General features: G+C 39.8%; 2 protein-coding genes across 3 annotated transcripts in view; one reads left to right on the top strand and one right to left on the bottom strand.

Moving 5' to 3' along the window:
- Positions 1–13,321, bottom strand: part of GNAZ (G protein subunit alpha z) — a 59,327-nt gene extending 46,006 nt beyond the window's left edge. The window contains exons 1-2 of one of the 2 annotated variants that reach the window (XM_058851828.1): positions 13,247–13,321; positions 11,106–11,300 (exon numbers count right to left, since the gene is read on the bottom strand). The gene's annotated coding sequence lies outside the window, so the exon portion shown is untranslated. Of the gene's footprint in view, positions 1–11,105; positions 11,602–13,246 lie in introns of those variants that run through there. The other variant, XM_058851827.1, reaches the window with a different exon arrangement.
- Positions 1–27,541, top strand: part of RSPH14 (radial spoke head 14 homolog) — a 78,802-nt gene extending 51,261 nt beyond the window's left edge. The window contains exons 4-6 of the mRNA XM_058851781.1: positions 24,713–24,938; positions 26,167–26,303; positions 27,282–27,541. Coding sequence (XP_058707764.1) covers positions 24,713–24,938; positions 26,167–26,303; positions 27,282–27,541 — 623 coding nt within the window. The remainder of the gene's footprint in view (positions 1–24,712; positions 24,939–26,166; positions 26,304–27,281) is intronic.
- The last annotated feature ends 423 nt before the right edge of the window (positions 27,542–27,964 follow it).

The raw sequence follows: 27,964 nt of genomic DNA, 5'->3' as shown, positions 1-27,964 counted from the left end.
TAGGATTTCTCTTCAGTCTCTCCTTTCAATTCCCTCCCTCTGGAGGGGTGATCACACCCTCCTCACACCCCAGCTGCAGTTGCTGCAGTTACACACCCACCACCACACGGCAGAGGGATCCGAGTCACTCCCTGCTGCCTCCTAACTCTCAATCCATTATAAGATTGTGCTGAACATACAATGAATGTTAGAGGACACTGGCGTGGTTGAATTCCTTTCATCAAACTTCTTTTAAAAAGTCTTTTAATAAGCAAGTTGGTCATGGATGGAGATGCAGGTTGCAGATTTGAAGAGGCTGAGGGCCTGATTTATGCAAAAAGTGAAGCTAAAGCAGCAGTGCAAACATCTCTAGCAAGTCAGTGTGTTTTTCACCACTTGTGCTCTGAAGAGTTTAAGTTCCTTAGATAAAGTTAGGTTTTTCCTCTTATTCAACCTTGCTTTTTCTGCTGAGATGAAAAATATTTCTATGTGGAACTGAATGAGAATGTAAAACGAGCTAGAGGAACTTAAGTAATAGTGGTGAAATGGCACCCTATGGTAAATGACACTTTGGGGTGAGGATAGTTCTTCCTCATCAGAAACAGTGACAGTATTTATTAAGAGAAAATAAGAGTAAAACCATTCCAAACCCTGTAAAGTGCTGTGGCTGTGATCCACTTACCAAAAAAAGTAGTGGTTTTGTAGATTTCAGCAGGTTTTGAATTAAGCCTGTATTTGGTTTTGAAGAGGATGAAAATAAACACAATGTATTTAGCAAGCAGGATACCAAAGTGCCAGCAATGTAGACTGTTATACTGATAAAAATTTAGTATTTAGTGCATTATTCATACTCTCCATATTTCAGAATATCTACACTGAGAACTACTGTAAGAATAGATATGAAAACAGTGTAACTTTCAGCTGCCTGCTTTTATATGATCTCAGTATGACTGTATTTCTAGGAAATGCTGAAGCATGATCAGTATCATTGTGTTTCAACATTAATTTCTTGCTCTGTGCACATGTTCCCAGCCTGGCTTCTGCTGGTTTTCACTGTGTTTGTTCCTAGGTTTCATCAGTGTCAGAGGAGCAGAGGCCAGGTTTGACCACATCCATTTTGAGTCATGCTATGACAAGACTTGCTTGCATGGTTTCACATATACATAGGGCTATCCTGGTTCTGTCTAAACTCTGGATGGCTTCCATATCATTCCAAGAATAGATTTTTGTCTATAAAAATATATATAAAACATTAGTAATAGTATATTGATTAATATTAATTACTTTTTAAATGGATAGGTAACAAAATAAGCTGCTTAACGTAAGTCTGTCTTTTGAGGAAGCTGGTGTAGATTTTTAATCTGGGTGTTTACTTTAACATAGGAGTACCATGACTGAGATTTAACTGAGTTGTTATTTTGCAGCCTCAAGCAAGCTTGTAAATAGTTATTTTTCCCCAAACCTGAAACATATGAATGATAGATGGATTTATTTTTGTTACTAGGGATAAACCAAAACCCAGTAATTTTTCTTGATGTTTTATTTTTTATTGGTAACTGTACTACTACTAGTAATATTAGCAGGTGTAGCTTCAAATTTTGTTGCACATACTGATGATATTTTGGTGTTCTATTAACACTACCAGTACTTTTCTGTGAATACATGTGTGTGGAGGGGGTGGGAGAGGAGGGTAATCACTGCTCCTGTGAGTGTGCTGTCCAAGTTGTGTTGCATGTAAGGGCATTCTCATCATTCAGATATTTTCCTCCAATTTTTTTTATTCTCTATAGTCCTGCAAAGTTCCTAGTCATGCAGTCAGTATGTCATTAGCCCTTCAATTCTGTCTCTAAATAATCCATCCCTCTCCTGTTGTACAGATTCTCCTTTGCTGAGATCAGCAAAGCTTCCCTTTTGTACCATACCCTAACTGGAATTGTCTCCTCCTCTTTGAGGTACATAGAGGGCAGCTCATCATTTTGGGACCCTGGTAGTTTCATTCCTTTTGTTTGAAGCGGACTCTTGAATCCTATTTTGAGAACTGATGGGTTGATTTATGAGACTACACACATGATCTAGTGCTACTGTTAATAGTAAAACCCCCAAATTTTGCAGTTTTGGTCTGCATGAGGCTGTCCTGTCAGTCTCACTGCCCAGCCCAATGTACAGCAGCACCCTCACAGCACAGCTTTAACAGCAGCACGTCAGGTCGTTGCTTTTCTGTTCCTTTTACTCTCAGTGACATCTCTTCTTGACTCAAACACTGCAGCACTAAAATTATCTGAAAGCTGAAAGGTGCTAATCGAGCCTCCCGTTTATTCATTATTCAGCAGTGAATCCTTAGTTATTCATTTCTCATATTACCAGGAAAAAAATACTTCTGGTAACACTCTAGCCTACTATTAAGATGGCACATAAAGCTGGAATTTTATTGCTGATTCCTAACTATTCTAGTTAGCATTCTGCATTTCACACAGATGAGATATGCAGGAAAAAAGCTGATGACTCACCATTTTATTTCTTTTTGCTCACTAAAAATCTACTGTTGATACCATTGTAAAAACAGCTCTGTGAAGCAGGCACAGATCTGGGACACAAAATAACACATATGGTGGAGGTTACCCACAGTGCATCCAGCCTTCAGCAGAGGGGCTGGACACAAATTTCCCAGCAAGCCACATTGGGTCAAAACAGTGCAAAAGCTATTGCAGCTGTAGGGATTCCAAATCTACCTTAAACTCACAAAGCAGGTTTACCAAGGGGAGAGGGTGGGAGGGAAATATCCACAGTGCACAGCAGAACAATAATTCATCTTGAAAACTTCATTAAAGGACTACAAGGACATCTCTGAGGGCACTCAGATTACTTGGCTGACGGGGGTGAGGTGTGAGGTCTGGATTTTCAGTGATCTTTCAGTGAAAGTGGTAGGGTTCAGTAACCTGCCACTGGTTCCTTGATCGATAACTACCACGATAATTGTGCCTAGAGGCACAGCTTTTGGTATATTTTGGTTCATTTACAGCATACCTCAAGACTTTTAAACTGAGATTTTGAAATCAATATTTTAACTATGAAAAGATGGAAAGGGCTACAGCCTTTTAAAGCCATCTCTAACTTTGAAACAACTTTTGCATCTTTGCTGCAGCAAGGCTGAAAAATCCCCCCTCAGGATGCAACTTAGCACTAAGAGAACAACTCATGATCTACCCAAAAAGCTACAGCCATTCCAGAAAACAAGACACATAAAATTTCTGCATTTTCAACTCCAGGAAAACACCTGATAAGGTGTCTCCCCACCTCTGCCAAGGCACCAAGGCAGGCAATAGATACAGAGCTCACTGCTGGCTTAGCTTCCAGCCCAAACCCACCTTACAGCAATTCCAATTTGGTTTCAACCTCTTCCAGCTGGCAGCAATCCCATTAGGATGCAATGGCACTGACACACACCTACTGGCAGTCTCCTCAGCCCAAAGAATATTGTGTGCCAAATTGCTCAGGAGGAATAAACCCCAGTTTGTGTCACCACTTTGGTGGCTGAAGGCTCAGTGCAATAGGGAAACCTCCACTAAAAACTGTAGTTTTGCTCTGTTGTAGGCACAGGAGTGGCACTGAACAAGTCAGTACATTGTCATTATACTGGTGGTGTATCCTTGGCTATTCTGAGAACTCTTTTCAATTCATAAAAATGAGGTACAATTTTGCTTTGTGTTTCAGATTCTCATGTCTATTGTTAACTAGTGCTCTGCACAAAAATAATTTTAACTTAACTATCCTTTCCCATTTTTTGTGTTGATTGCAGGAGGGACCTCATTGGTAAGGGTCACATTTCTAAAGGTTTTTGCTGAAGTTAAAAGGAAGAGCCAAGTCCTTGACTTCTTGAACACCTGTATTATTTTCTGAAATCTTTTAATTTTGATCTTCTATTGCTTGTGTTCTGCTGATCACCACTTGCCTCTGACCAATCCCAATACCTCTTCCTGATGCTACCTGATACTGTAGTGAAAAATAGTATTTACTATGTATTTTTTAACTAGATAACTCTGAAAAAACATATTCTTTTAAATTACAACTTAGAAATTATGGAATCTATAATCGATGATTCTGACAGTAAGATGCAGACACCAAGTAAATAATGAGATTGATGTACTGTTAACATACCTCCATCAACTATAAATCTTTGTAACATAGATAAAGACAGATCATAAACACCATGTCTAAGAAATTCCACTTGCACTTCATATCTCACAGCTGAGTAAGAACAGTGCTGCATAGATTGACAGCATTCCATCTGGTCTCCTTTAAAACAAACACTTTACTATTTTCTTGAATTGATTTGTTTATGTAAACTTTCAATGAGGCCTATGAATAATTCTTGACAGGTTGATCATGAAAACATAATATATCCAAAATCCAAAGCTACAGTTGTATAGATTAGCTTTGATGAGTTACAGACTCCTGTCATTGGAGGTATCCAACACCACAAATAAGATACTGAATGAAAATACCTAGAGACTGTAATAGTGCTGCTTGCTGAGAAGTTCTCCCATCACTTGGTCCTAAAGTCTATAATATTTAAAGGCACTCCCAGAGTTCCATATGCCTGTGTGCCCAATCTCCCCTTCAAAGCACACTTTTATTATAGTGGGCATCACCCATTTCTTCCAAACCAATTCTACCTAAATGAATTCTGAATTAGAATATTCTGGTGTTTTCTACTTGGGGTTCATTGTTTTCCAGTATCAAAAGACACAACTAGAAAAGCAACATAAAATAATAAAAAATACAGAGAAACTTCAGCACTTCTAGTGTCTGAAGGAGAAAGGAATTTTCATGATCCAGCCTTTATTGTGGAGCCAGGTTGGGGCTGCCTAAATTGCAGTGTGAATTGGAGCAGTTTCCAGGTATGATCCCAAGAGGCCACAATATCAGTGGCTGTTCTTGGTTTCCTTGACTGCAGAAGTGGGAAAAGAGGAGAATTGCTATACCATGGATACAGCAAAGAGAGAGGTTTTTCTTGTCACAGACCAGGGTAATATCCTCTGTAAACATTTAATTTTAGTTTATAACCTGCGTGCGCTGACAGAGAGTGGGACTGTAAGAGATCCAATAATTCTGTTCTTTGTCTATATGGTAGGTTATTACTGTTACTACTTTATCAAATGTTTTAATTTCTTTTATATAGAATTTGCACCATGCAGGACTGCAGGGTAAAATCAGACCTCTCTGGAAAAAGGGAGAATTGTAGTCTGCAGTGTTAAAAGTCACTGGTTCCTACCTCTTCCTGATGCTACCTGATACTTTAATTTGTTTAGACCGTTGTATATTTACTTGACCTGTGAGAGCAAATAATATTGTGCTGATATAATACTGAACTGCACATCAGCCTCAAGCCTTGCCACATTTAAAACAATTGTTGATCCCTTGAACCTAGTAGCCAAAAATTTGTTCCTGTAACTTAAAAGAAATACATAAAGTGTTCAGTATTCCATTGCTTTTTGTGAGCACACATGCAAAAAGCAAACTTGACACACCTGTGTAATCACAGCTATGAGACAAAGTTCAGATTTGCTTTTGGGAACATTCACAGCATGAAACATAATCAGAGGACTTATTGCATACCTAGTCAGGGAACAGAAACAATATGATAATAGAACAATTGTTTAAATTTGAAATAGGCTAACCTTAGAATTTTAAATACCTATATAAATGTCACTGAATTACAAATTAAGGCAAATTTATCTGTTCATGGACATAGATGGATTGAAAAAGAGATTAAAACCATGTCTCTGAAATGTCTGATTAAGGTGAGGTTCTACCATTACCGAGCACTACAACATGGAAGCTCAGTAGATCCGTAGCAGTGGTAAGAATATATGAATATCTTCCCACCACAAAATGGCTTCTACTGTGGTACCCTGAACTGCCAAATTTAAAAGGTCGGGCACAGAAAGGCTTCTTGAGAGAAAATCTTCCTGCCAAGGCCCTGTTGCAACAATCAACTTGTTGGCAGTACAGAGAGATGCTCCAGTGCAACAGTGTTAATTCTAGAAAATTTTAGTTTGTAATGGATTTGGTTAGCATCATATGCATTAATTTATTGAATTGAGTGCTTTAAATGATATAAAATATATTTCCTGTAGTATTTGTTTGAATCCTCTCCTGTAAAATAAACATTAGAGAGGGGCAACAGCCAATATTCTGGTCTTTCTTTACTCATAAGACATCCAAACTAAAAAAATATTCTAATGCATATATACGTATCAACAGATATTATATATCCAAAAGAAATCATATTTATTAACACATTCCAGTATTTGGATTATATTACTTGAACTGGTAATATTCAGAGATAAAACTCTTCACTTGAAATCCAGCCTAATAGCACAAATTGTATTATCTTCAGAAAGATGTTCCCTTAGCTGGTAGGTAAATATCTTTTCAAGTCATACACACATTTCTCTTTTAAAGGAAGGAATATAATAACCAGGTGCATACCCCTTCTGAACAGCAAGCCCTCTCAGAGCTAAACACCCAGCTGGGCTTTTGTTACTGTGCCATGACACTGAATTGTAATCAATTCAGCTCCACTGTGTTGTTTCCTTCCACAACACAACTGTGTCAACTGTATTTGTACATCAACACTTGCTATGCTCCCTAATTGTATTTGCGTTCGTGCTGTTTATGAAGATAAAGGTGTCTGGGCAAGGTTTGAAAATATAGAAAGCAGGCACAGAGAACCAGTAGAAACACACTGGGAATGTATGCCAGAATACTGCCTGGATTACCAGGAAAAACTGATAAAAGATTTGGATTACTGGTACTGTTCCAGTGAAGCCTTTCCAGTGCCATGACCAATAACATTGCTGAGATACTCCGAGGAGGAAGCCAGCGCAGTCACTATCAAGGAAACAGGGCTGGGAGATAGGGAATGGCAACTGCATTATGACTTACAAATATTTATGGTAAACCATGAAAATATCTTCATAATTAACTAGTAAAGCTTGGTTAAACATTACATTATAGACAGTAAGAGTGGGATTCATCTGTGCAGATTTAGCATCTGCATGTAGGTGGCTACCTCAGAGCTGCTCACTCGGTGCTTCCCTCGGAGGCAGTGGAGAGGAGCTGTCATTTCCAGAGGTCAGCTCAATCTCACACTGACATGGGAATCAGAAACTGCTCTGGGTAACTCCAATGAAGAAATCTCTTTTTCTTCCACCAGCTAAAATGGAAGCCTTAACGAGTGCTCCATACGTGCATGTCCATGTTATAGACATCTGAAAGTGATGGGAATAATTCCTTCCAACTGCCAAGTCCAAGCAATTGCTATGTAATAAATCCACTGTAAAAATAACAGATTAGGCAATTGTAGTTCCTATGAAATTATTATTTACTTTCTGGTCATTATTCTTGTCGCGTGTGAGCAAAAGGAAGAATTTCTGGATTTGCCTCTTTAAATTTTTCTGTTAGCCAAGATGTTGCCTGGTAATCCAACAGGTTATTTCTGCAATGTAGAATCATGTAGAAATGTTATCACATTTGTCTTTTTGATGTGATGGCTTAGGAACAAACAACTCTCTAGTATAAGGGGCTTAAGGAGAAAACAAAAGGCAAATAGGATTTGTTGGGTAAAACTGTGTTCCCTAATGATTCACTGGGTGTCCAATAGTACATAATAAAATGGGATTCTGAGCAGAGTTGAGCTTTTGCTGAACCACAGAAAATGCTCTGAGCTGAAGGAGTAAAAAAACAACAAACATATGAGACTGCTGTCTTCTTAATGTTTATCATGTGTTTTGTTAGTTGGGAGTTTAAATGTATTTAATAGTAACCAATGTTTGAAGTCTGGGTAGGATGGAAGAGATGGCCCCAGCACTGATCTGTTCCTTCCATCCAACTCCACCAGTGCCCTTCAGTGTGAAGGAAAAGCAACAATTCAGAGAAGAGTATTTCCTCTGTAGCCTTCATGTCAAGGGTTAAATTCTGTCCTTGATTCCACATGAAAGCTTAAACAACTTAAATTGCTAATATGTATCAACTCCTGATTCAATAACAGAATAAATCAAACTGAATTTAGCCCTTCTCTCTCATCTTGTCTATTCCACATACCTTAAATTGCCAGGGAACCTTGCAAAGAGAATCAATTTTGGTTGCTTTGGAACAGTATTGTTTTTCCCATCTGGCCTTATTCTTTCATCAATATAATAGTTTAAATTTGGACTTCCTAATCACCACTCTTGAATTCTGGAAAGTTTAATAAAAATGTCAACTTTGAATATAACATACAAAATAGAAGCCATATTATCCTCTCAAGGTAATCTGTTATAACTAGTAATGGATGTGGATTTATTCTGGATATTTTGGGATCACAAAGAACAAAATTTAGCCTTCTTTTTAAATAAAAATAGGATAATTCTTCTCTCTAGGTGTAAATATGATTTTATGCACGTAGGCCAAGCTTTTGATTTTTAAGGGCCTTTGAGTAAGTTTTCTCTTAGATAAAAGAAAATAGTTGATTGCTTGTGTAGAAACTGTTACTGCTGAGAGTGGGTACTGTCAACCTTAACTTGGGAATAACACTCCCATTTTCTCAGTAAAAAAAGCATGATTCAAATAACTGATAATTTATGAATTTCAGTTTGTGATGCAAGTAGAGAATTAATGAATTTGTTATTGAGCCTCACTGTGAACCTCACTGAAACCAACTATAAAACTGTTCAACTTTGTTGTTCCTAAAGGCAAGGGAGAACCTGATTGTTGAAACTGTGTGTGCTGGGCTCTCTCCCACTGAAATAAGTGACAAAACTTCCAAGGACTCCTGTGAAAGCAGGACCAAAACTTTAGCAGAAATAGTCAGATTCATCTCTCATTTTCAGTTATATAAATCAGAAGATTCTCTTCTGAAATGTGATTTAACCCAAAGGAATTGAGAGTATTTTCCCTTAATTCATGAAGGGGGAGAGAGAAAAAGATATTGCTCCCTTACATTGCCTCACCCCAGTGTATCAACCGAGGCTCTACCTGCTGTCCAAATCCTTATCTGCTTAAGCTGGAGAGGAAGAGCTGACTTCACCATTTAAGGATTTGAGCTTTTATTACCTCCTGAATTTTCTGTTATCCCCTTCCCCACTGCTTAGCAGGTAGATTCCTTAAGAAGGGACAAATTTTTGTTTCTATCTACGCTTCTTCAAATTTAACATACCTTGTTCCATCAGTGCATAATCAGAACTGAGAGAACCAGAACACTTCCATTTCAGTCCTTCAGAGCTACCTGGCTGGTTATTTTTAGATTATCACCACTAAATTCAAAACCAAGGCCTGCAACTGAAATATGAAACTGTACTGGAGGCTTACAAAATTCAAGGTAGAACCTCCAGAAGACTCATTCAACTCTGTTCACCAGTGGCCTGTGAAGTGACAAGCACATAATGTCAGCCCGAGGTGTAGCATCCTTTATGTGGCACACAGAGTTTATTCCTCTCTCTAAGGTCCATTGTCAGAGTGAAATTTCCATGGCTTACACAGAATTAATCAGCTTTTTTCCTCATAAGCATGCATATGTACAGAGAAGGGGATTCTTCTCTGAAAATGTTATCAGTGCTTTGGTAATGAAAGATAGCCTGAGTTTTTGTCCTAAATATGCCTTACAACTAAGAGGTTTTCTTTTGATTATACCTGTCACTGGCTTCTTGAAGACTGGATCTTCATCCTTCTATACACATAGGCCTCTCCTCTGATAATGTCCTTTATCCAAGGGCAGGGATCTGTGCTTTTTGCATGATAGCTTCCAAACAAATGATTTGATGGAGACAGCCAAGTTAATGGCAAAACACTCTCTGGTCTGCAGAGCTGTGTCTGTTCAGCTGTCAGATCTGTGCCTGTTGAAGAAAAGTGAGGATTTCTGCCTGTAACAGCACCGAAGGCATCAGCTCAGACTTTGAACATCTATATCCATAAAGTCAGAAAAAATTTCCCCTAAGTCCAAAATACACACTCAATTTTTGCCCCTTTGTGATCCACAAGCAGGTATTCACAGCACCTGACCTGCTGTTGTAATTTTTATAGATGAAATGTTGATGACCACCCGAAGGGTGTGACCCACAATGGCGCGAAATACTGAGCCCAAATAAAAATCAAATTGCGGGTGTGAGGTTATCAGGAAATGGATATAAACCAATATAAAGAAATGCTGGAGGGAACACTAGTAATTTTTTTCTCAAATCTTCCCAGGAAAATGTTGAGCTAGGTCAATATCTTGCAGAATAAATACTGCAAGAACACACGTTAAACAGCTTCTACAGTGAAACAGCCAAAAGCAGATCAGATCAGTTCTATGAGCAGAAATTAAACTGACATCTATTTGTCTGCAGCTCTCTCAGCTAACACTGGAGGCTTGGGGGTTTTGTGTATGAAGCACTCACCCAAAATGCAAATGCAAAGATACCAAAAAACTTGTTGTTCACAAGTGCAGATGGGAGCCGTCCACAGGTGCAGATTAATATAAACCCTCCTCATTCCTTCACATGCATGGGCACACACGGAAAGGGAACGCATCCAGGCTCTGCAGAGCCACACATCCTTCCAATGAGCAGATGAGACTGTTACCAGGAGGATTTATTACCGAAATTTGGCAGCAGGAGTCTTTTCTGATAGAATGTTATCCAGGCTGCATTTCCCTGGGAGGAGGTGCTACATAGCGTGGAGGTTCTTCTCCCAACAGGCACAATCTCACAGATTATCTTCCTGAATCATTAAGGGAGCGCAGCGGATCTTATTAAGGCTCAGGTATTGGCTATCAATGGGTTACGATTTAGGCTAGGAAAGGGAGAGCACTTAATTTTTGGAAAAAGGGCCCAAGCTGAAGCAGCAGCTCATAGAAGGCCAGTATCCCTTGAGAAGGTCATTTTCACTGTATCAGCAGCCTGCCTCCCCTTACTATTTTTTTGTCTACACACAGCGAAATGTTCCTACCTCACAGTGACACTCATATTTTTTTATCCAGCAGAAGCATAGCTTATTGTTCCAAAATGACATCTTTTCCTTCTTGCTTTAGAAGTGCCTTTTTATTTTGGAAATGTTCACCACTGAACTGATTTAAGAGAGAAGGAAATGCGGAATATTGCACTCACCTCTTCAGCACCAGGCAGGCAGCCTCCACCTCCTCAATCCATCAGTACAAACGCTCGCATCCACTGACGCCTCTCCTCTGCTTTGGCCCTTTTTCACATCAGCATCTGCGATTTGCCGAGCAGACACACCACGACCGCAGGGACTAGCCCCGCAGCCCCGGCAGGAGCAGGAACCTGCCCTTTCCCATCTTCTCCCTGGAAAACACAACCGGAAAAACGCGGGCCGTTCCGAAGGCGGCAGTGGGAGCACTTGTCCGGCGGCCCCCCGCGGGAGACAGGGAGGTGCTCGGCGCTCTCGCCGGGGAGCCGGGCAGGGGGAGCGCGGCGCTGGCGCTGGAGGAGGAGCCGGAGCCGCCAGCCCGTTTCCACGCCAACGGCGGGGGTACCGCGGGCGGGGCGGCGGCTCCGCTCCGGCTCCGCTCCGGCTCCCGCCCGGGGGGCGGCCGGGCCCGCAGCCGCCGCAGCCCCCGCCCGCCGCGGCGCAGAAGGAGCTGGGTGTTGGCGAGAGCTTCGCGGCTCTTTCCCGGCTCGTACGCTCCGTTGCACTCGCGTTACATAATGCGAGGCTACGGACGTGCCGCGGGCTCTGCCTCTGCACAGCTGCATCCGCACCGCGGCCCCGCTCCGGCAGCTGCAGGACTTTTAGGATCGATCTCACAATGCGTGTTTTAGGGAGAACCGGTCACATACATGTTGGAAGGATACGGTCAAGGGGAAAGGGAGAAAAAACAGTTTCTTTAGTTACGCGGAATTTATCTACTGTTTGCTTTCCGCTTCTACCATCACTCAGTTGCTCTCGGTACCGGGCGTATCTTTTTTTCTGATTTCCCCCCACTGCCTTTTGCGTTTGTGTACGTGTAATTTACTACGGCTTTTTTTAATTAACGATGAGTATCATTTTCTTTTTATCTCATTAATGGATTTGCCCAATTTATATTTTACATTTTTCCTAGTGTTTTTTTCCTTTTGGCTACAATACTAGTTGCATTGTTGAATCTGCAGCCCTGATCAAGTAGCTGATTTCTCCCTGCACTGCTAATTTTATAAGCTTGATTTGTTACTGATACACTTCTGCTGGAGATAGCAACAGAGACTCTCACACAGACGGGATGCAGGCATTTTTTCCCACAAAAAGGCTAATATAATACAAAGCAGAAAGCATCTGATTCCTGTAAATGATATCACTTCCAGTACTGATATTATCAGCAGAGCTGTAGCATTGACAAATTATAATAATGAAATAATTTCATGTAAAAATCAGTATACCCTGCAGAGAAAATTTTCCAATAATAAGGAACCTTAGATGTTTCCATTAGAAGAGTTTGCTAGTACATCTAGACTGGCAAATTTGTTCTAGTAAAATTTGTTAGAAAAGAAATGTCATATACATAACTTGCATTGTTCTCCCGGCAAAACAATAATATTCAAATCATAATTTTGACCTGATTCAACAAAAATATTCCCACACTCTTATTTTTAAATTTTGGCTTTCAGTATACATGCACAAATATCTCAGTACATTTATAAGATCAGACAGTGGTCAATTTAAAACTTTTAAGTGTCTTGTTTCTTGTATATACTCTTTACTTGCAAGTGCATAAATCCCTGATATAGTTATGTTGGCAAGGGAATAGAATAAAAAAAAAGTATCTGTGGTAACTGAGTAGTCTAGATAATAGGATAAAAGAACAATAACAAGGTGTACAGGTTTAATCTGCAATTCCATAAAGAACAAGTAGTTACTATAGAAACTGTCACATTACATGTATCTTTAGTATAGTACTTGATATGTGAGAAAAGGCATCTTCCACACACTAACCAACTGTGGCAGAAATAAAGCAGCAACCACCATCATCCTGGCTAGGATGATCATCGTTTGCATGTTGTCTACAGAGAGAGCAATTTTAGAGCATTTCCCATTGCCATAACTAAACACCTGCTTTCCTCCAGCTTTGAGGGAGGCACCAGAGCATAGATCAAATGTTGGCAGTGAAGGAATTACAAGCATGCAGTACCTGAGAAAGTTTAGAGGTTATTATTTCAACACCTCCTGTTGCTGTTGATTAATGGCAGAGTTAAAAACCAACTTGTCCATACATAAAATGCCTCATCAGATATGTCTAAGTTTTCTTCAGTCTTACCTTGTCCTGCATCCAGAAATTCTCAATTAGAGCCTCTCAGCATGTATTGATTGCATTACATGTTGCTAAACTCCCGCAGGAATTTAAAGAGAAGTAAGTCTCCAAATAGCCTGGACAAATGATTAACTGTCAAAGTCAAACAGCACAGAAATCCGGGTCCTCAGCCCAGAACTCTGAATGTTGTGCTTTGTAAAGAGATAGACTGAACACACACAAATAACTATAGAAAGTGAATAGTTTGTGTGGAAATATAAATAGTAATTTTAGGGAGCCGTGGCAATCTGCCTGGATTTCCATGTCCTCTTCTGTGTCAGGGGGTCACCATTTTTGTCCCACCAGAGCAAGCTTGAGTTTGAAGGGAGCAGCGTTGGACTATTGAGGTGCAGCATCCGAAACCTCCTGGGCCCATTGGCTGCACGAGTTTCACTCCACTTGCCAGTGCTATTCATTAACCAAAAGCCAAAGCCTTGCCTGTTTACTGCTGCTTTCTGCTGGATCAATCAAAATAGATGCATTCATACATGTTTATTTTGAAGACAATAGTGCTAGAACAAAAACGTGCTCTTAAGTGGAAAATCCCATAGGGATTTTTCTAATCAATTACCCTTTATTATACCATGACAACATGAAAATATTTATATGCACACATGCAATGTTCTTGGTGAATGTACATCTCCAAATGATAGAGGGTAAATTGAGAGGCCACATCTGGTCTGTAATAAAAATATAATAAAAGACATTTTGTATTTCATTCAATCTTCTACCAAACACTCTCTTTTTAACAAGCAATTGTAGATCTGGGTTAGATATTTATAGACAGGTCTGTGATTCTCTCAGCATGAAGAACTGAACAGAACATTTAAAGGAGAATAAAAAGGCTGTATTTTTATTTTTAACCATTTTTCTCACGTGGAAAATTTTAAAATAGCATCATGTACAGATGATTTGGATCTGATATTTGTATCTATCTGATATATTGTTGCTTTGTATCAGTGACTGTGAGATGGTGGGGGAAAAATCATGAATGCACCTTCTATCAGGTGGTATCAGCCTGACCTCATTTGGCTTCATCATTTAGGATGAAAATTCACTTTCTACTAGGATTTCAGCCTTTTATCTTCTCTCACCCTTCAGGTAACTGAGAGTTTTGTTTAATCTCAGCAGTTTACTCTTCCTATGAGAACAAATCATGAGAGACATTTGAACCCAGGCAATACATTACATCTAATATCACAATCAACTAAAAAAAAACTTCTTTAAAAAGAAAACAGCAACCAAACCCTACAAATATTGAATGCTTCAATCCCTTCCTTCACAGTTCTATTATCTACCTACTATGTTTGCAGCTCATTGTTTCAGCTGCTACTGAAGCCAAGTTGAGAAAAACAAACATTAACTCCAGCAGCTGGAGGAGAGATGCTCTCCCAGAGAAGTGGAAGATACCTTGGCTTTCCTGTGCAGGAAACTTTCCACAGCAGTCTTTGCTTATCCTAAGCTTTGGGATGGATCCATGCACCCCTATTCCCTCAGAGCCTCCATGGGAAGAAAGCTGCAGTGATACTGTGAAATAAAATAAAGGAACTCTTTGTAAAGAGCCCATCCTTCAAGGCTGCATTATTATGTTATTTAAAAAAGAGGAAAAAAAGGTGAATTAAAGTATTCTTTGCTCATTTTTCACTATTAAGGGCTAAGGAATGGGGGAAAAAAGCAAACTGAAACCCCTCAAACGTTAACCCAAATTTGGGATCACTTAGTAAAGTGTACAACAAAGGATCTGTGAAGGTTGAACAGAAAAAAATCACTTGAGATCAAAATACAGAGATGTTTGGGAATTACACCCAGGAGATGCAATTAAAGAATGCCAGGAATTTTTTGTGGCAAAGCTTTAAAACAAATTGTACCATTTCAGATCTTCTGTTAAAGTGGTCTGAGCAACAGGTTGTTGGTTATTCTTAGGGTACCCTATTCCCTCCTGCAATCTTTGTGGTTGGGGGTTTTCCACTTCATAAGAATGATTAAATATTCACTGAAAAGTGACTTTAAAATAGGTTTCTCCCACTTGAGGACATGGGTAGGGCATTTAGTGGGGTTTTCTATTTTTCTTGTAATACAAACAAACAAAAAGAAGTGTATTGATTCAAATATATTTAGTTTTGCCACTTACGTTCTTACCAGCTGAAGAAGTATCAGATTGGGCACTCAGAATAATTATATGTATTTTAATTGATGCTTAGAAAAAATGTTATAATTGGACTTCACATTTTCTTGTATCCTTTAAGCATGATAATTCCACTTCATGTAAGAACCACAAGATATAACTACAATTTCATCAGGCATCATTTTTTATCTGTTCTATAACCTCCTTGTGCCTGATTAACAGCAATTATTTGGTCATTAAATGAAAAGAAAATGGGTGACAATTTTTTTTGAGAACACAAAGGTAATTTTGGGAAGCTCTGGAAGAAGAACTGGGGACATCCAGGTAAACTTTACTATGGAGACTTCAAATGCCAGTTCAGTAAATTTGGAATATTGCAGTCAGGACTATGTAATTGCTTCAGACAATTTTCCAGTTATTCAATGTCAGGCCCACAGGTGGTTTTGCACCTACATAAACTCCAAGAGTTTCCCATCCATCTAGCAACCCACCTATAAAGTACAAAGCAGACACACAGAGTGTGTTCTCTGTTGCTGTTTAACAGTGTTTTAAATCCTCTGTATATAATGTTCTTATAGATAAACACATAAGTAGTACTGTTGAAGTGCCTGTGCTTAATCTGGCGTGTTTACAAAAGCTAGACCTAATATTTTAGTCCAGGTTAAGTAAAAGTTTCATTTTGCTGTTGTGCCCAATATTTCCTAGGGAGGTACTTCAAAAAACAAATCATCCTCAAAGCAGCCCACAACTTGGCAGGCTTGTATTCAATTAGGATTTTTGAATTTTTCACCGCTTGAAATAAAATATAAAATAAAATAAAATAAAATAAAATAAAATAAAATAAAATAAAATAAAATAAAATAAAATAAAATAAAATAAAATAAAATAAAATAAATAAAATAAATATTTATAATAAATATTAGAAATAATATAATAGTATAAATATAACACTATAAATACTATATAATAATATATAATAATATACATATAAATAATTATATTAGATCATTATTATGTAATAATTATATAATAATATAATATATTTATATTTATATTTATATTTATATTTATATTTAATATATTTATAAACATAAATATATATATAATATGATTAAATATCAATAAAAGACACTGGAAAGCACCGTTGTAGATCCTCAGTCAGAATGCAATTTTCATTGAGTAGCAGAAAGCAGTTTTCCTTAAGAAGATGGCTTCCCATGGAAAACATGGAATCTGCAAAGTAGCAGGTCTGAGTGCAGAGGGGAGGCTCAATCTGCTCTTGCACCCAGCTCCACTCACGTCGTGCAGCCATCTGGGCCTGTGGTTCCAATCAAGATGTGTTTTTTCTGCTCTCATTTCAAACAAAATTGCCAAGCCAGAGCATCTGAAGCAGAAAAGGATTTCACCCACCTGTAGTACTTTATTCTTCTTTTCAGGAGGCTTTATCAGTTCTCACCAGTCAATTGTGCTCATCTTGGCACCAGTGGAAGCAGTGTGAACTGTAGGATAAAATTGCCTTATTGCAGCTTTGCCAGCAGGCCTGAGCAGCAAATACAAGCAGTGGATATGTCAGCACTACAATTTCTCCAGTTCCTCCTTCTTTATAATTTCTATCAGGTCATTTTTAAAATAACATAAGAAATCTCCCACCCTTCTAACAATGGAGAAGATGTAAAAAAGAAGTGCTTACACAATGAGACTGAATTCATGTTCCCATTCATTTCTTCCTGTTGTCTTCTACCCCTGTTTGCAGTCTTTAGTCTGTTCAGTTTTCAGTCTGTGCAGTGATTCATATCTTCAAAGCAAGTTTATGTTAATTTTCAGGACAAAATTCTTCAGAATCTGACACATAATTAATTCTAGATATTTGGTTGCTTTAAGGCTCTCGTTTTTAATGTTTGACAGTAGTATAATCAAATCTCTATAGGAAATGTTCTCATTCATATACCTCTGTTTCTGATGGATTGCCATTTAGTACTATGGAAGTTCAGAGAATACTTTCACCATCTTAATGACATATTTCTCCTGAGGGAAAAAACTGAAAAAAATGTTCTTTAATGCCTGAGTGTGTGTGGGGTTAATTCACTGGTTACAGAGGATAAAGATAACCAAGATGCTCTACAGGTCACTTGGGTGCATAATGCCATTCTGAAATGCAGAATTCCAGTTGCACAGGTATAACTTCCAGGTATAGAAATTTAAGACAGTGGAGAAAACTCTTTCTTGAATTTTGTTCACGCTGCTTTAATTATTTGGCCCTCTGCCCCAAAAAAGGAAAGGTTTTCTTTCAACCAATTTTCTCAGCAGAAGTTTTGAAAACTTGCAATTGTGCATTGCTCTCACATTAGGGGCTTGTAAGACAGTCGGACTTAAAAGTTTAAAACTCTTTTTATTAGTGTAAAATGGCTCTGAATGGTTTCTCAGCTGTTCAACTGACTTGCCTGAAACAAATATTTGCCTCCCTCCTCCCCATCCAGTCCTTCCACCCCAACCAGCCAATCATCTCTGTAGGAAATGAGCTCTCACACATCTTTACAAACCTCTGTGACAAGGCAGACCTTTCTCCCCAGGAATCTCTAAAAGTTGCTACAATGGAAGTAATAACCATATGAACATTTGTCACACTGATAATGTCATGTTCACCTCACAGCATCTGTTTTTCTGGGAGTGAAACTTGCTCCAGGAACTGTTCGAACTTGATGTACATGCTTGGTATAAAGTACAAAATCCAAGATTGAAGTTTGTGGATGTGCCAGTCCAGGTTCTCTTCAGGCACAGTAAATTCTCTCCTGTGAATTCTGTATATCACAGTGGGTATTTGTGGAAGCTGAAATCCAAGAGTCTCTCATGGTTAAAAGGCTGCACTGGTTCCTGTTAGTCTCACCTTAGAACTGGACATGTCCATTACTGACCAGCAGAAACAAAAGGACAGATTCTGACTTGGAAAATCTGAAATGGGATAACCTCAGTGGCTGAGGCTCAGCTTTTTGGGAGTAGTTATCTTAAGGCTTTCATTTTCTCTACAGTTATTGATCCGAGGACTTTGGCACAAGTAGTGCATGTCAGACTGTTTTCCTTCCTTCATGTATTTTGGCAAAGTCTTCCCTGTAGAGGAAATTAATAAATTTCAGGGTGACATTTCCTTCTTCATGTAAAAGAATAAGAAAAAAACCCAACCCTCTGAGTGAATTTTTACAAATTTTTTGTTTTATTTTTATTACTTTTAAAAAATCATATTTTGTCAGAGAAATACAGTCTGAACAATTTCCCAATTTGTGTGATCAGTCTGCATGGAAGATCAGTGAAATGCATGCTCTGTGTGTGCACATGCATTCACACATTTGGGTACATAGGATGACCATAAGGGTGTCTAGAGATGAAGTTACAAATTTAGAAAACTTAGAGAAATTTGTTTAAAAAGGAGGTGCAAGCAGCAAGTTCAGAAGGGCTGAATAAAACCCCTGGAACAGATAGCACAGCTTATCCTGTGCAGAACAAGGCAAATAGAAATAGGAAAAAAATGATTTCACCTTCATTTTGATTGTTTGCTTTCTTGTACATGATAACAAGTCAATATAGTTTCAGTAAAAAGAAAAGTTGCTTTCATTTTGGAAGCTGCCTTCAGATTCCATATGAATGAGCAGCAATCCACAGTTGCTGGATTATGCACTGTCACAACAGAGAACACATTTCATTATTTCCACCTTTGTGTTTTGAGGGATTTCCCACTGAAGGATGTGACACTGCCATCAGTCAGAATGAGGGGACTTGTCTCGGTCAGTTATTGATCTTGGACTGCAGGTGATTCTTGTACAAAAACAAAACCCAGGGTTTATTTCTCATTTTGGAAAATTTCTATGTAAAACACAAGACTATTCTGTCTAATTCATCCCTAGAGTTTTTAGAGATGTGATAAAATACATTCTGCAAACTGAGATGTTTTAATTCTTTAGCTAGTATTCATCTTTTCATTGGCCATGAGTGATTTAAATAGTTAAACCCACTCCTTTCAGGCAGGTGGCCACAGGCACTCTTAATTACTATCCGAATGACAATTTATATATATTTTTTTTTAAGTAACCTGTTTCTTGGATTTCTAAATTATACCAGAGAAGCTAATGCAGATATATCATAGTTTCTATGTTAATTTTTTCAGTGGTGCTTTGATATTACAATTGCACACACTCTAAAGCAAAGTTTCTAAAAACAAAAACAAGATATGCAGGAATCTCTTTCATTCTTTACTGAGGCTTAGGAACCTTTTGTTTATCAGAGCAATCTTTCCTGTTCCTTGTTAATGCTGGAAACATTTTGGGTTTTTAAATCATCCCTAGAGGCAGCCACATTATGTGTTCCTGTAAGGTACTGCTGACTTTTTAATTTCTGTCATATCTTTCATTCAGACAGCAACCCAAGACCCTGAGTATTGGAAAAATTCTCAGTGGCTTCAAAAGCAGATCACATAATGCTTTTATAAAGGTAATAAAGTTTTATAAAGCTCTTCTCTTTTTTAATGAGCATGTGACAGACACTACTGTTGAGATTGTGATTTTGTACCTGGTAAATCCCTAGGGCTCCGGTAAGATAAATACATCCAGCCAACACTCCCATTTGGAATGGTTTGATATAGAATTGTTTCCTATTCCTAGTCTGATCCAAGCTCTGCAGTGTTTTCCTCACTTCTCTTAATATCCCAGTAGCTCTTCAGTTGATGTAAACAGAGACTTCCCACCCCTGAGTCCTTTCAGATCAGAGGGAGCCTCTGTCTCTGGGCACAGTCATCCTTTGGGACACTGCAGTTTGTTCCTGTTCAATTGTCACGGAAAGACAGAGAACTGTTCTTGCAAAGAAGAGAAAAATATTCTGATTTTCAAAGAGGTCGAGAGAATTCTCCTCTTCATGTAGAAGGCTTGGTGAAGCTGATGGGTTCTAGGCAGGTGAGCTGTAGTTCACTGAATGTGGTCTGCCTCCTGCTCCAGACTCACCAGGAAGTTCAGAAAGTGTTACAGTGTTTCTAGTATTGTATTCAATCTTCTCCCTGACACAGCCATAATGCTGGAAGCACTGAGAATCAAAATGCTGAATCTTAACATTAAATAAGCTACTACAGGGTTCATAAACTGTGCTCTTGTGACAGGTGACTCAGAGATCTTCCCAGAATAAATTATATTTTTTCCATTTAAACAGTAGTGAGCAAGGAGTCATTAAGGAAGGTGTGCAGGGGCAGCATCCCCTGTGCTCATCTTGTCACTCAAGGTATCACGCTTGGCACAAAGGAAGCATCACCTGAGCTCTGTGTTTGCCAGTGTCTGTGATGTATGGGGGCACTCACAAAGGTAATAAACCTTTCTTCCCTCTGAAATGGTGCTAAACTATGGCAGGATGAGCAGGAGAGCTGCTGCTCTGGGAGTTTTGTCAGGATCACCTGGCTCCTCAGTCAGTGAGCTCCCTCCAGGGCTGGCCCTGCTGGCCATGATGCCAGGCAGCACATTCCCTTCCCATGGCTCTGCTTTGCTTTTCCTGTGTGCCCCTTCCTAAGCACAAATGACTTTCCTGAGCATTTCAAACAGTTGTGTGACCATCACAGAGAGACATCCAAGGTGCCAACAAAGATTCATATTCTAGGGAATCTGTGTTTCCATATTATTTTTCTGTGTTCTATTACACTAATCATCACTTTGTGGCCATGCATGAGACACATGCTTCAGACCAAAACAAATATTTTGAGTTGAAAACCAGCATTTTTAAGGAAAAGGATTTGTAATGTGATTTATGTAATTGAAAGCCAAAACAAAACACCACTGTTATGTACTGTAAATAAGTCCTTTGTCTTCAACAAAATTTAACTTGTTTACATGCCCTGCAGCCATACTGAGAGAACAGAATAAATGGCAACTTCTCTTTGGGCCTATTTGAAAAAAAATCGGGAAAGAGAGGATGAGAGCAGCCAGAGAGTTATGAGAAGGAAGAGATGAGTGCTCAGATAAAAGCAGCCCAAGGGAAGATTACAAGTTCTCAGAAAAACAGATCAATAATGACGTTAATTCTGCAGCTGCAAATGCAACTATTTGCATTTTGAAACCATTTTTCCCAACTACTTCACTGGGCACAGGGTATGTAGAACACTCTCTGCAATAGACAAATCCCCTTTGCAAGGGCAGTATTTTAATGAAAAAGTCAATATCCTGAGGATGCCACTGTATTTTTCATTACAGGACTATTGCTCTCTCACTAAGATCCAAGGATCTGAGACTGCTTTCGTTTACAAGTGACTCCCAAACAACTTGCCACTGATTTTGCCTCCTCCCTTTTCCCTCCCTAGACCTTTCAACCTGTGGTTCCCCTGGGAAAACCATGACGAATTTCCACGTGGAAATTTCAGTCTCAGTGTTAGGTAGTCTCTTTTTGTTGTTGTTGATGGCCTTTCCTCTCCACCCTCTTTCTCTTCACCACATTGAGACTTTTGACAAGGTCAAACAATTCATCTTTGTTTCTATATTTACATCTGGGAAGCTCCCTCTAGTAGCACGACAGCATTTGAGCTCAGACTGCCTGACAAAAACAGTAGACAAGAAAGCTCCTGGTACAGACACCCGGCCTGGTAAAACAAAATCAATTTTAAAAAATATAAATTAGAACATCCCAAGTATTTAGACAAAATGAGCACCAGAAGCCCCAGAATAAATACTGGCTGCACAAAATCAAAGTTGTTCTAGACAACACTGTACATCATCTCATCAGCTTAGGGACACAGACACAAAGTGGCTTTGTTGGGTTTCACACCCAGGACTGCAGTGCTGTAGTAAAGGCCAGCACCAAAAGAAGACATGAGGTGCAATGAATGAGGGATGACTGAGGCAAAGAAAGTCAATAAACATTAACTGGAAGGAATAAAGCCAAGGGCCAGTGCAAGCAGCCCTGGCTGGATGAATGTATTGGTGGAATATATTAAAGATAATTGAAACATCCAGACACAAAGAAGTGAAACCTGAATGCTGGTTATACTTCCTGGCTGTAGGATGATAAAGTGATCAAAAGAATTGAGAGAACTTAGCAAGCAAGTCCTGAAAAAGTCCTGAAAAATAGGGAATTGCAGCAAAGTGAAAGTGAAACTTAAGATGGCAGGTTAAAAAATGGCTAATAAGTATTTGAAAGCAAGTACAAAAAATAGGAAAGAGTCAAGTACATCTCCCAGCACGAGGGAGGCAGAAAGGGAATGCTACAGTTGTTACAGACAGATGGAAAGTGAAGTTAAATCAAACAGTGGTTTCTCTGGACTCAAACCAGAGTGTGGCTGCACTGTGCAAACAGGGTTTGCTTATGGATTATCCCAAGGAACACTGGGGTCCATGTGAGTTAAAGCTACACACAGGTGCTTGTGACAGGCAGTGTGAGTCTGTCACCTCTGATTTATTACTCTTCCTCTGAAACTGTACCCCCCAAACCAAGATTCTGTACTGATTTCCACAGCAACCCAGAATTAGAAGTGTGTGTGGTGACTGTGAGTAGTCTGGAGATCACAATTTTATGCACTCAGGCCATACAGTTTCTTTTCACTAAAACCTTTGGGAGGAGTTAAAAAAGTTGCATTTGAAAAATCTTGTCTTTCACAGGCCATTTCAAAAGACTGTTGGGAAGTGTGGCTAAAGGAATTGTGGATATGATTTAACTGCTTTAATCTGCTTCCTTGGGAACAGTTCACTAGTGGGTTCCCTACTGCCTGGCATTCCATAAGGGATGGAGAATTCCCAGACATATTCCTGCTGTTGTCTAACCTGCCAAAAGCTTTCTATACCTGTAATGTACAATCCAAACCCCAGCAATCCTTGTCCTGGTGATGGACGAGCTGGGCCTCGTTCCCAGGGACCTCCAACAGAGTCCTTTGCCAGAGCAATAGTGCAGGTGTTCTTTATCACATCCTTCCACAGGGACAGTAAAAATGGGCTGGAGATACTCTTTGACAAATTTCTTTTGTTCCTCCAGGGAACAATACAGGGTTGGTTGGGTTTTTTTCACTGTGAAAGCACCAACTCCCCTGTGTAGTGACACACAGAACCACAGCTTCAAAGAACATTATTTCACTTTCCTTTGCTTTGCCTTTCTGGCACAAGGAGAAATCCTTGTTTGTAAAATGCTGTTAGCCTTCAAAGTGAATTGTCTTGGAACTGGTTTTCCTTATTTATTTGAATTCTCACAGAAACTGACCTCCAAATGTAGTACAGGTAATAAAGCTGTAATATCACCCCAAGGCATTTCTTTGCTGTGGCATTGTAACGTGGATCCTAATAAGTCAGTGACATAGGAAGTTACTCAGTATTAGCAAAGCCTCAGAAATAAGTACAGCAGAATAACCTCTAGATTAGAATCCCGTTTTTCACCCAATTAGCAAGGTGAGGGATTTCTCCTATGCACTACCAAGGGTCATTAAAATCTCTTTCCCAATTGTCTCTACCGGGAGATTAATTTGAAAATACCTTGATGACTCCTATCCACAAAACTTCCTTATCTAACCATATATGAATCACTTTGAGAGGAGCCACATTTCTCATAGCAACCAAAGAATCAGTCTTAGCAACAAGACAAGCTGGAGAATTTTGTTTTCACATAGTTACTTGTGGACAGTACGTTCTGCTTTCCCCTGGCATTGCTGTTGCAGTGTTGACTTATTAAAGGGTAAGAAATGGTACAAATCAGACTATTGCTCAAAGCAAAGACATCACTTGCAGGGCAAGTTGTGATCTCTCTGCCTTTGATGTTATATTTTAGGAGCCAGTGCAAGAGTACTGACTGCTGGAAAGTTCAGAATTTAAATTTTTGCCCTGACAGAACTACTACAAAGAAACATGTGAGGAAGCTGACAGTTCCCAAAATCTTGACTTCCCCCCTCAAGAAACCACCATGGAGAATCAAAGAACAAGCTCTAAAGGCCAACATTTCTGCCTCTTTTAGCATCTGTTCATGTAGAGAACAGTTAGAAAGGCTGCATGGAAGGTGACTTTGTAATGTATGTATATATTTCCTATTTTTTCCTTGCAAGGATAATTTTGGGAGAAATATTATAGCAAAACTGGGAACATCAAAGCAATATTTCTTTAGAGGAGTTTTGAGGAATCTTCCCAAAGAAGCAATGCTAAGATGACATTTATAAACAGGCCAGTGTTGGAGTACTTTCCATCTCTCAATCCCACTTCTGTGTCAGGAAATGAGTTCCCACGTGTATTTTGATCCTCTGAAGAAATTCCAGGTGCAGCTAGCAATAGTAACTGCACTCAGCTCTCATCCACCTTCCTTCCCTGTCCCCTCTGCAGGGGCTGGTGGTGTCCTGCAGGCCGGTTTGATTCCCCCACTGGTCCTGAAGTTGAAGGCAGAGTTGGATGAGGTCCAGGAGCTGATCCTTGATACACTCTCCAACTGTCTCCGTGTGGAGATTTCTGAAGCCTTGGCAGCTGGTGCTGTTACTGTGCTGAAGGAAAAGCTCTCACACCCCTCCACAGCCATCAGGAGCAAAGCAGCCTGGGTCCTCTTGGAAATCAGGTAAAGAAACCTCTCTAATGCTTAAGTCCAAGAAAGAACTAATTCCAGGAGTAAATAAATGCCATTCATTTACAGCTGTGTTCCACTGCACACTGAAGCTGCCACATTTCACATGTAAAGCACTATCAGCTTGAATGCACACATGGGTAAAGCAAAATGGGACACATGGGGCTTAAAAAAATCCTAACTGCTATAAATCATTGAAGAAAGCAGACGCTGATCAGTCATTCCTTCTCCTTCTGTTTGTTTTCAATATTGGCAGTGGAATCAGGATTTTTTCCTGGTACAGCACTGCTAGGAAAAAATTCTTGCATGAAAAATCTTGAAGAAACAGGATTCTGAACACTATGGAGGTAGGGAGAATCTCCCTTATGTTTTTGGAAAAATGCTCTCTCTCAGAAAATTAGAGGTTCTTGGAAACTTTCACTGTGATTGAAGACAGAAATAGTTTTCTGCCACAGGCTGCCACATACATCAGTGATGGAGCAGAAGAAGCACCCTTTATATTAAATTTGTGTATCAGAGGATGGATGAAAGGAATAACTTAAGTCTGGTGTACTGCAGTCAGACAATATAATAAGTGTTCAACAGATGTCTAGTTTAAAAAGGTCTGCAGATTATGTAGTTTACATATCAACTGGCACTACACATTTCCTCATGTCCTATAATAAAGGAGGTCTTAGAGGAAAAGAGTGTAATTAATGTGAGTCATGGAAAGAAAGCAAAATGCAACTGAAATATGGACATGAGCTATGTTCTAGGTCCCTGCAATGGCTGGGCCACATTAAATATTCTCCTCATTAAAGAGGCTGGAAAGAAAGAGAGGAAAGTGATCTGGGAGAAGAATTCATTTCAGCCCTCTGATTTAGCAGGTTTTAAAATCTCATCACCAGCCAGGTTTGTAACTCCGTTGCAATGAGGACCAGCAACACCCTTAATCCTCCATCCTGTTACATGCAGCTGCCCATCAGTGTCCAGCAGACCATAGAAAAGTTTTTTAAAAATCCAGATAGCACCTGAAAATAACAGAAAATATTGTGCAGCTCATCCAGGCAGGTGAGGGTGGTATCCTCAGGGTTCAGCAGCCACAGGCACAGCCACCCCCTGGGGTGTCCCGGGGCTGAGCAGTTTGTGCTGTGCCTCCGGGCAGGACAGTCCCTGTGCCGCTGCTGAGCTCCACGCGTGGCCAGAGGCTCAGCAGAGCAATTTAACCATCTTCTCTACACAGTTCTCACGCTGAGGGGAAAATTGCGGTGTGCAAAGAAGGGGTGATTCCTGTGCTGGTGAGCCTGCTGCAAGACACACAGCCCGAAGTTCAAGCTGGCACAGCAGGAGCGCTGATGTTTGCTATTGTTACACCTCAGGGTGAGAGACAAATGCAATTCTGTTGGGGTATCTCGTGGAAGTCCAATTCTAGGGCAACTAAATAACAAAACACTCACCCCCTACTCCCCAAGTCCTCGGTTTCTGACAGTGTTAGTGCTCATCAAGAAACTCTAAAGATTGGGAGATTTCTTTCTAACTGTCTTTATTGTTGCTTCGTCACAATGCCTAGTGGGGACAGGATATTTCACATTTCATTCCCTAAGTAGGTCAGGAAGTTTTTATCTACCTCACCTGCATCATCTCCCTCCAGAGGGGGAACATTTTCCGTTCAAGTCCAGACCACACAGAGATCCACAAACCTGGAGCTACACTGAATCACCAGTGCTGCGCAGAGGAGCGCTGCTCCCTGGAAACATTCTGGGATTAGAGGCAGCTCCTCTCTCGCAGCTGGGAGAGCAATGAATATTAATCAGGGCTGTAGCTCTCCCAAGTAACTTACATGACACAGAAAACACTAACTGCTAAATTTCCAGTGTGATGAATGAGTAATTAGACATAAAAGACTCAATAACAGCAGTTGTGTTCCAATCCTCCTCTGCAAACCTTCCTCGGGCTTCCAAAGACAACTCAGGAGAGGATCTTGGTCTTTGAAGTGTTTTTAAAAACGAAAGACTGGAGGATGTTCTTAAGGGCATCTAATACACTCCACTCATCTCACCCCCCTCCAAAACATAGTTTATTCTATCGTTTAGTGCCTCATATATTTTTAGATAATTTGTTGCAAATGAAATACTAATGTGCAAGGCAGATAAAGTTAACCATGAAAGATCTTTTTATTTAAAAATAAACAGCTGTGAGCCAACCTTGGTCTCCGAAAGAATAGCATGTTCTCCCTCTGTGCACTGCACCTGCAGGGCTGTTCAGAGCTGTAGCTGGGCAGGGAATGGAACGTGTCAGTCCAAAAGGATGATGATTGGATGTCAAAACACATTTCAAAGCCAGTTTATTTCCCTGCAGGGAGATCCTCAGCCATGGGTGCTGAAGCCATTCCACCTTTACTGACGCTGGTTGCTGAGGAAACCAGCAAAGCGCGTTTGAATGCAATCAAAACCCTCACCCTGCTGGCTGAGCTGCCAGAGGGCCGCAAGACACTGCTGGATCACAGGGACACATTTCAGCGGTGTCTGGAGGATCCCAGCGAGGCCGTGCAGAGAGCTGCCGAAATCGCCATCACCGTGATCGACTGGAAACCCTTCTGCAGCCGCGATCTTTTCTAGACATCTATTGCCCTCTGTTGTTGTCTGGCTGTAAAAGGTACACGATTACAGGAGACCTGCAACACCAGAACTCTCTTCCTTACTTTGGATCAGTTCCTCCTGAAAAGTCATTTGGCAATAGTTTCACATCTATATTGCAGGTCACAAGGAGAAAAATGGAGAAGAAAAGTTAGGAAGTGTGGAGTTCTCCATTAGGAGCTATTGCCCAAGTTACCAAGATTCTCCTATGATACAAGACACCAACCCTTTTTGTCTTCTTCATAATGCTCTATCCTTTTTTTTTTTTAAACCTCAGCCTATCAAACACTAATCAGTAATTAATTATTACAAAGGTTCACAATTAACCCCTCCAGCAGTCTTGCCTGTACTGACAAATTGATCTAACAGGAATTGAAATGATTTTTGCTGCAAATATTTGTTGAA

The sequence above is a fragment of the Poecile atricapillus genome, chromosome 16 (genome assembly GCF_030490865.1).
Source record: "Poecile atricapillus isolate bPoeAtr1 chromosome 16, bPoeAtr1.hap1, whole genome shotgun sequence".
Taxonomy (NCBI): Eukaryota; Metazoa; Chordata; class Aves; order Passeriformes; family Paridae; genus Poecile; species Poecile atricapillus.
Note: the sequence above shows the minus strand (reverse complement) of the source record. Positions and strands in the feature narration are given on the sequence as shown.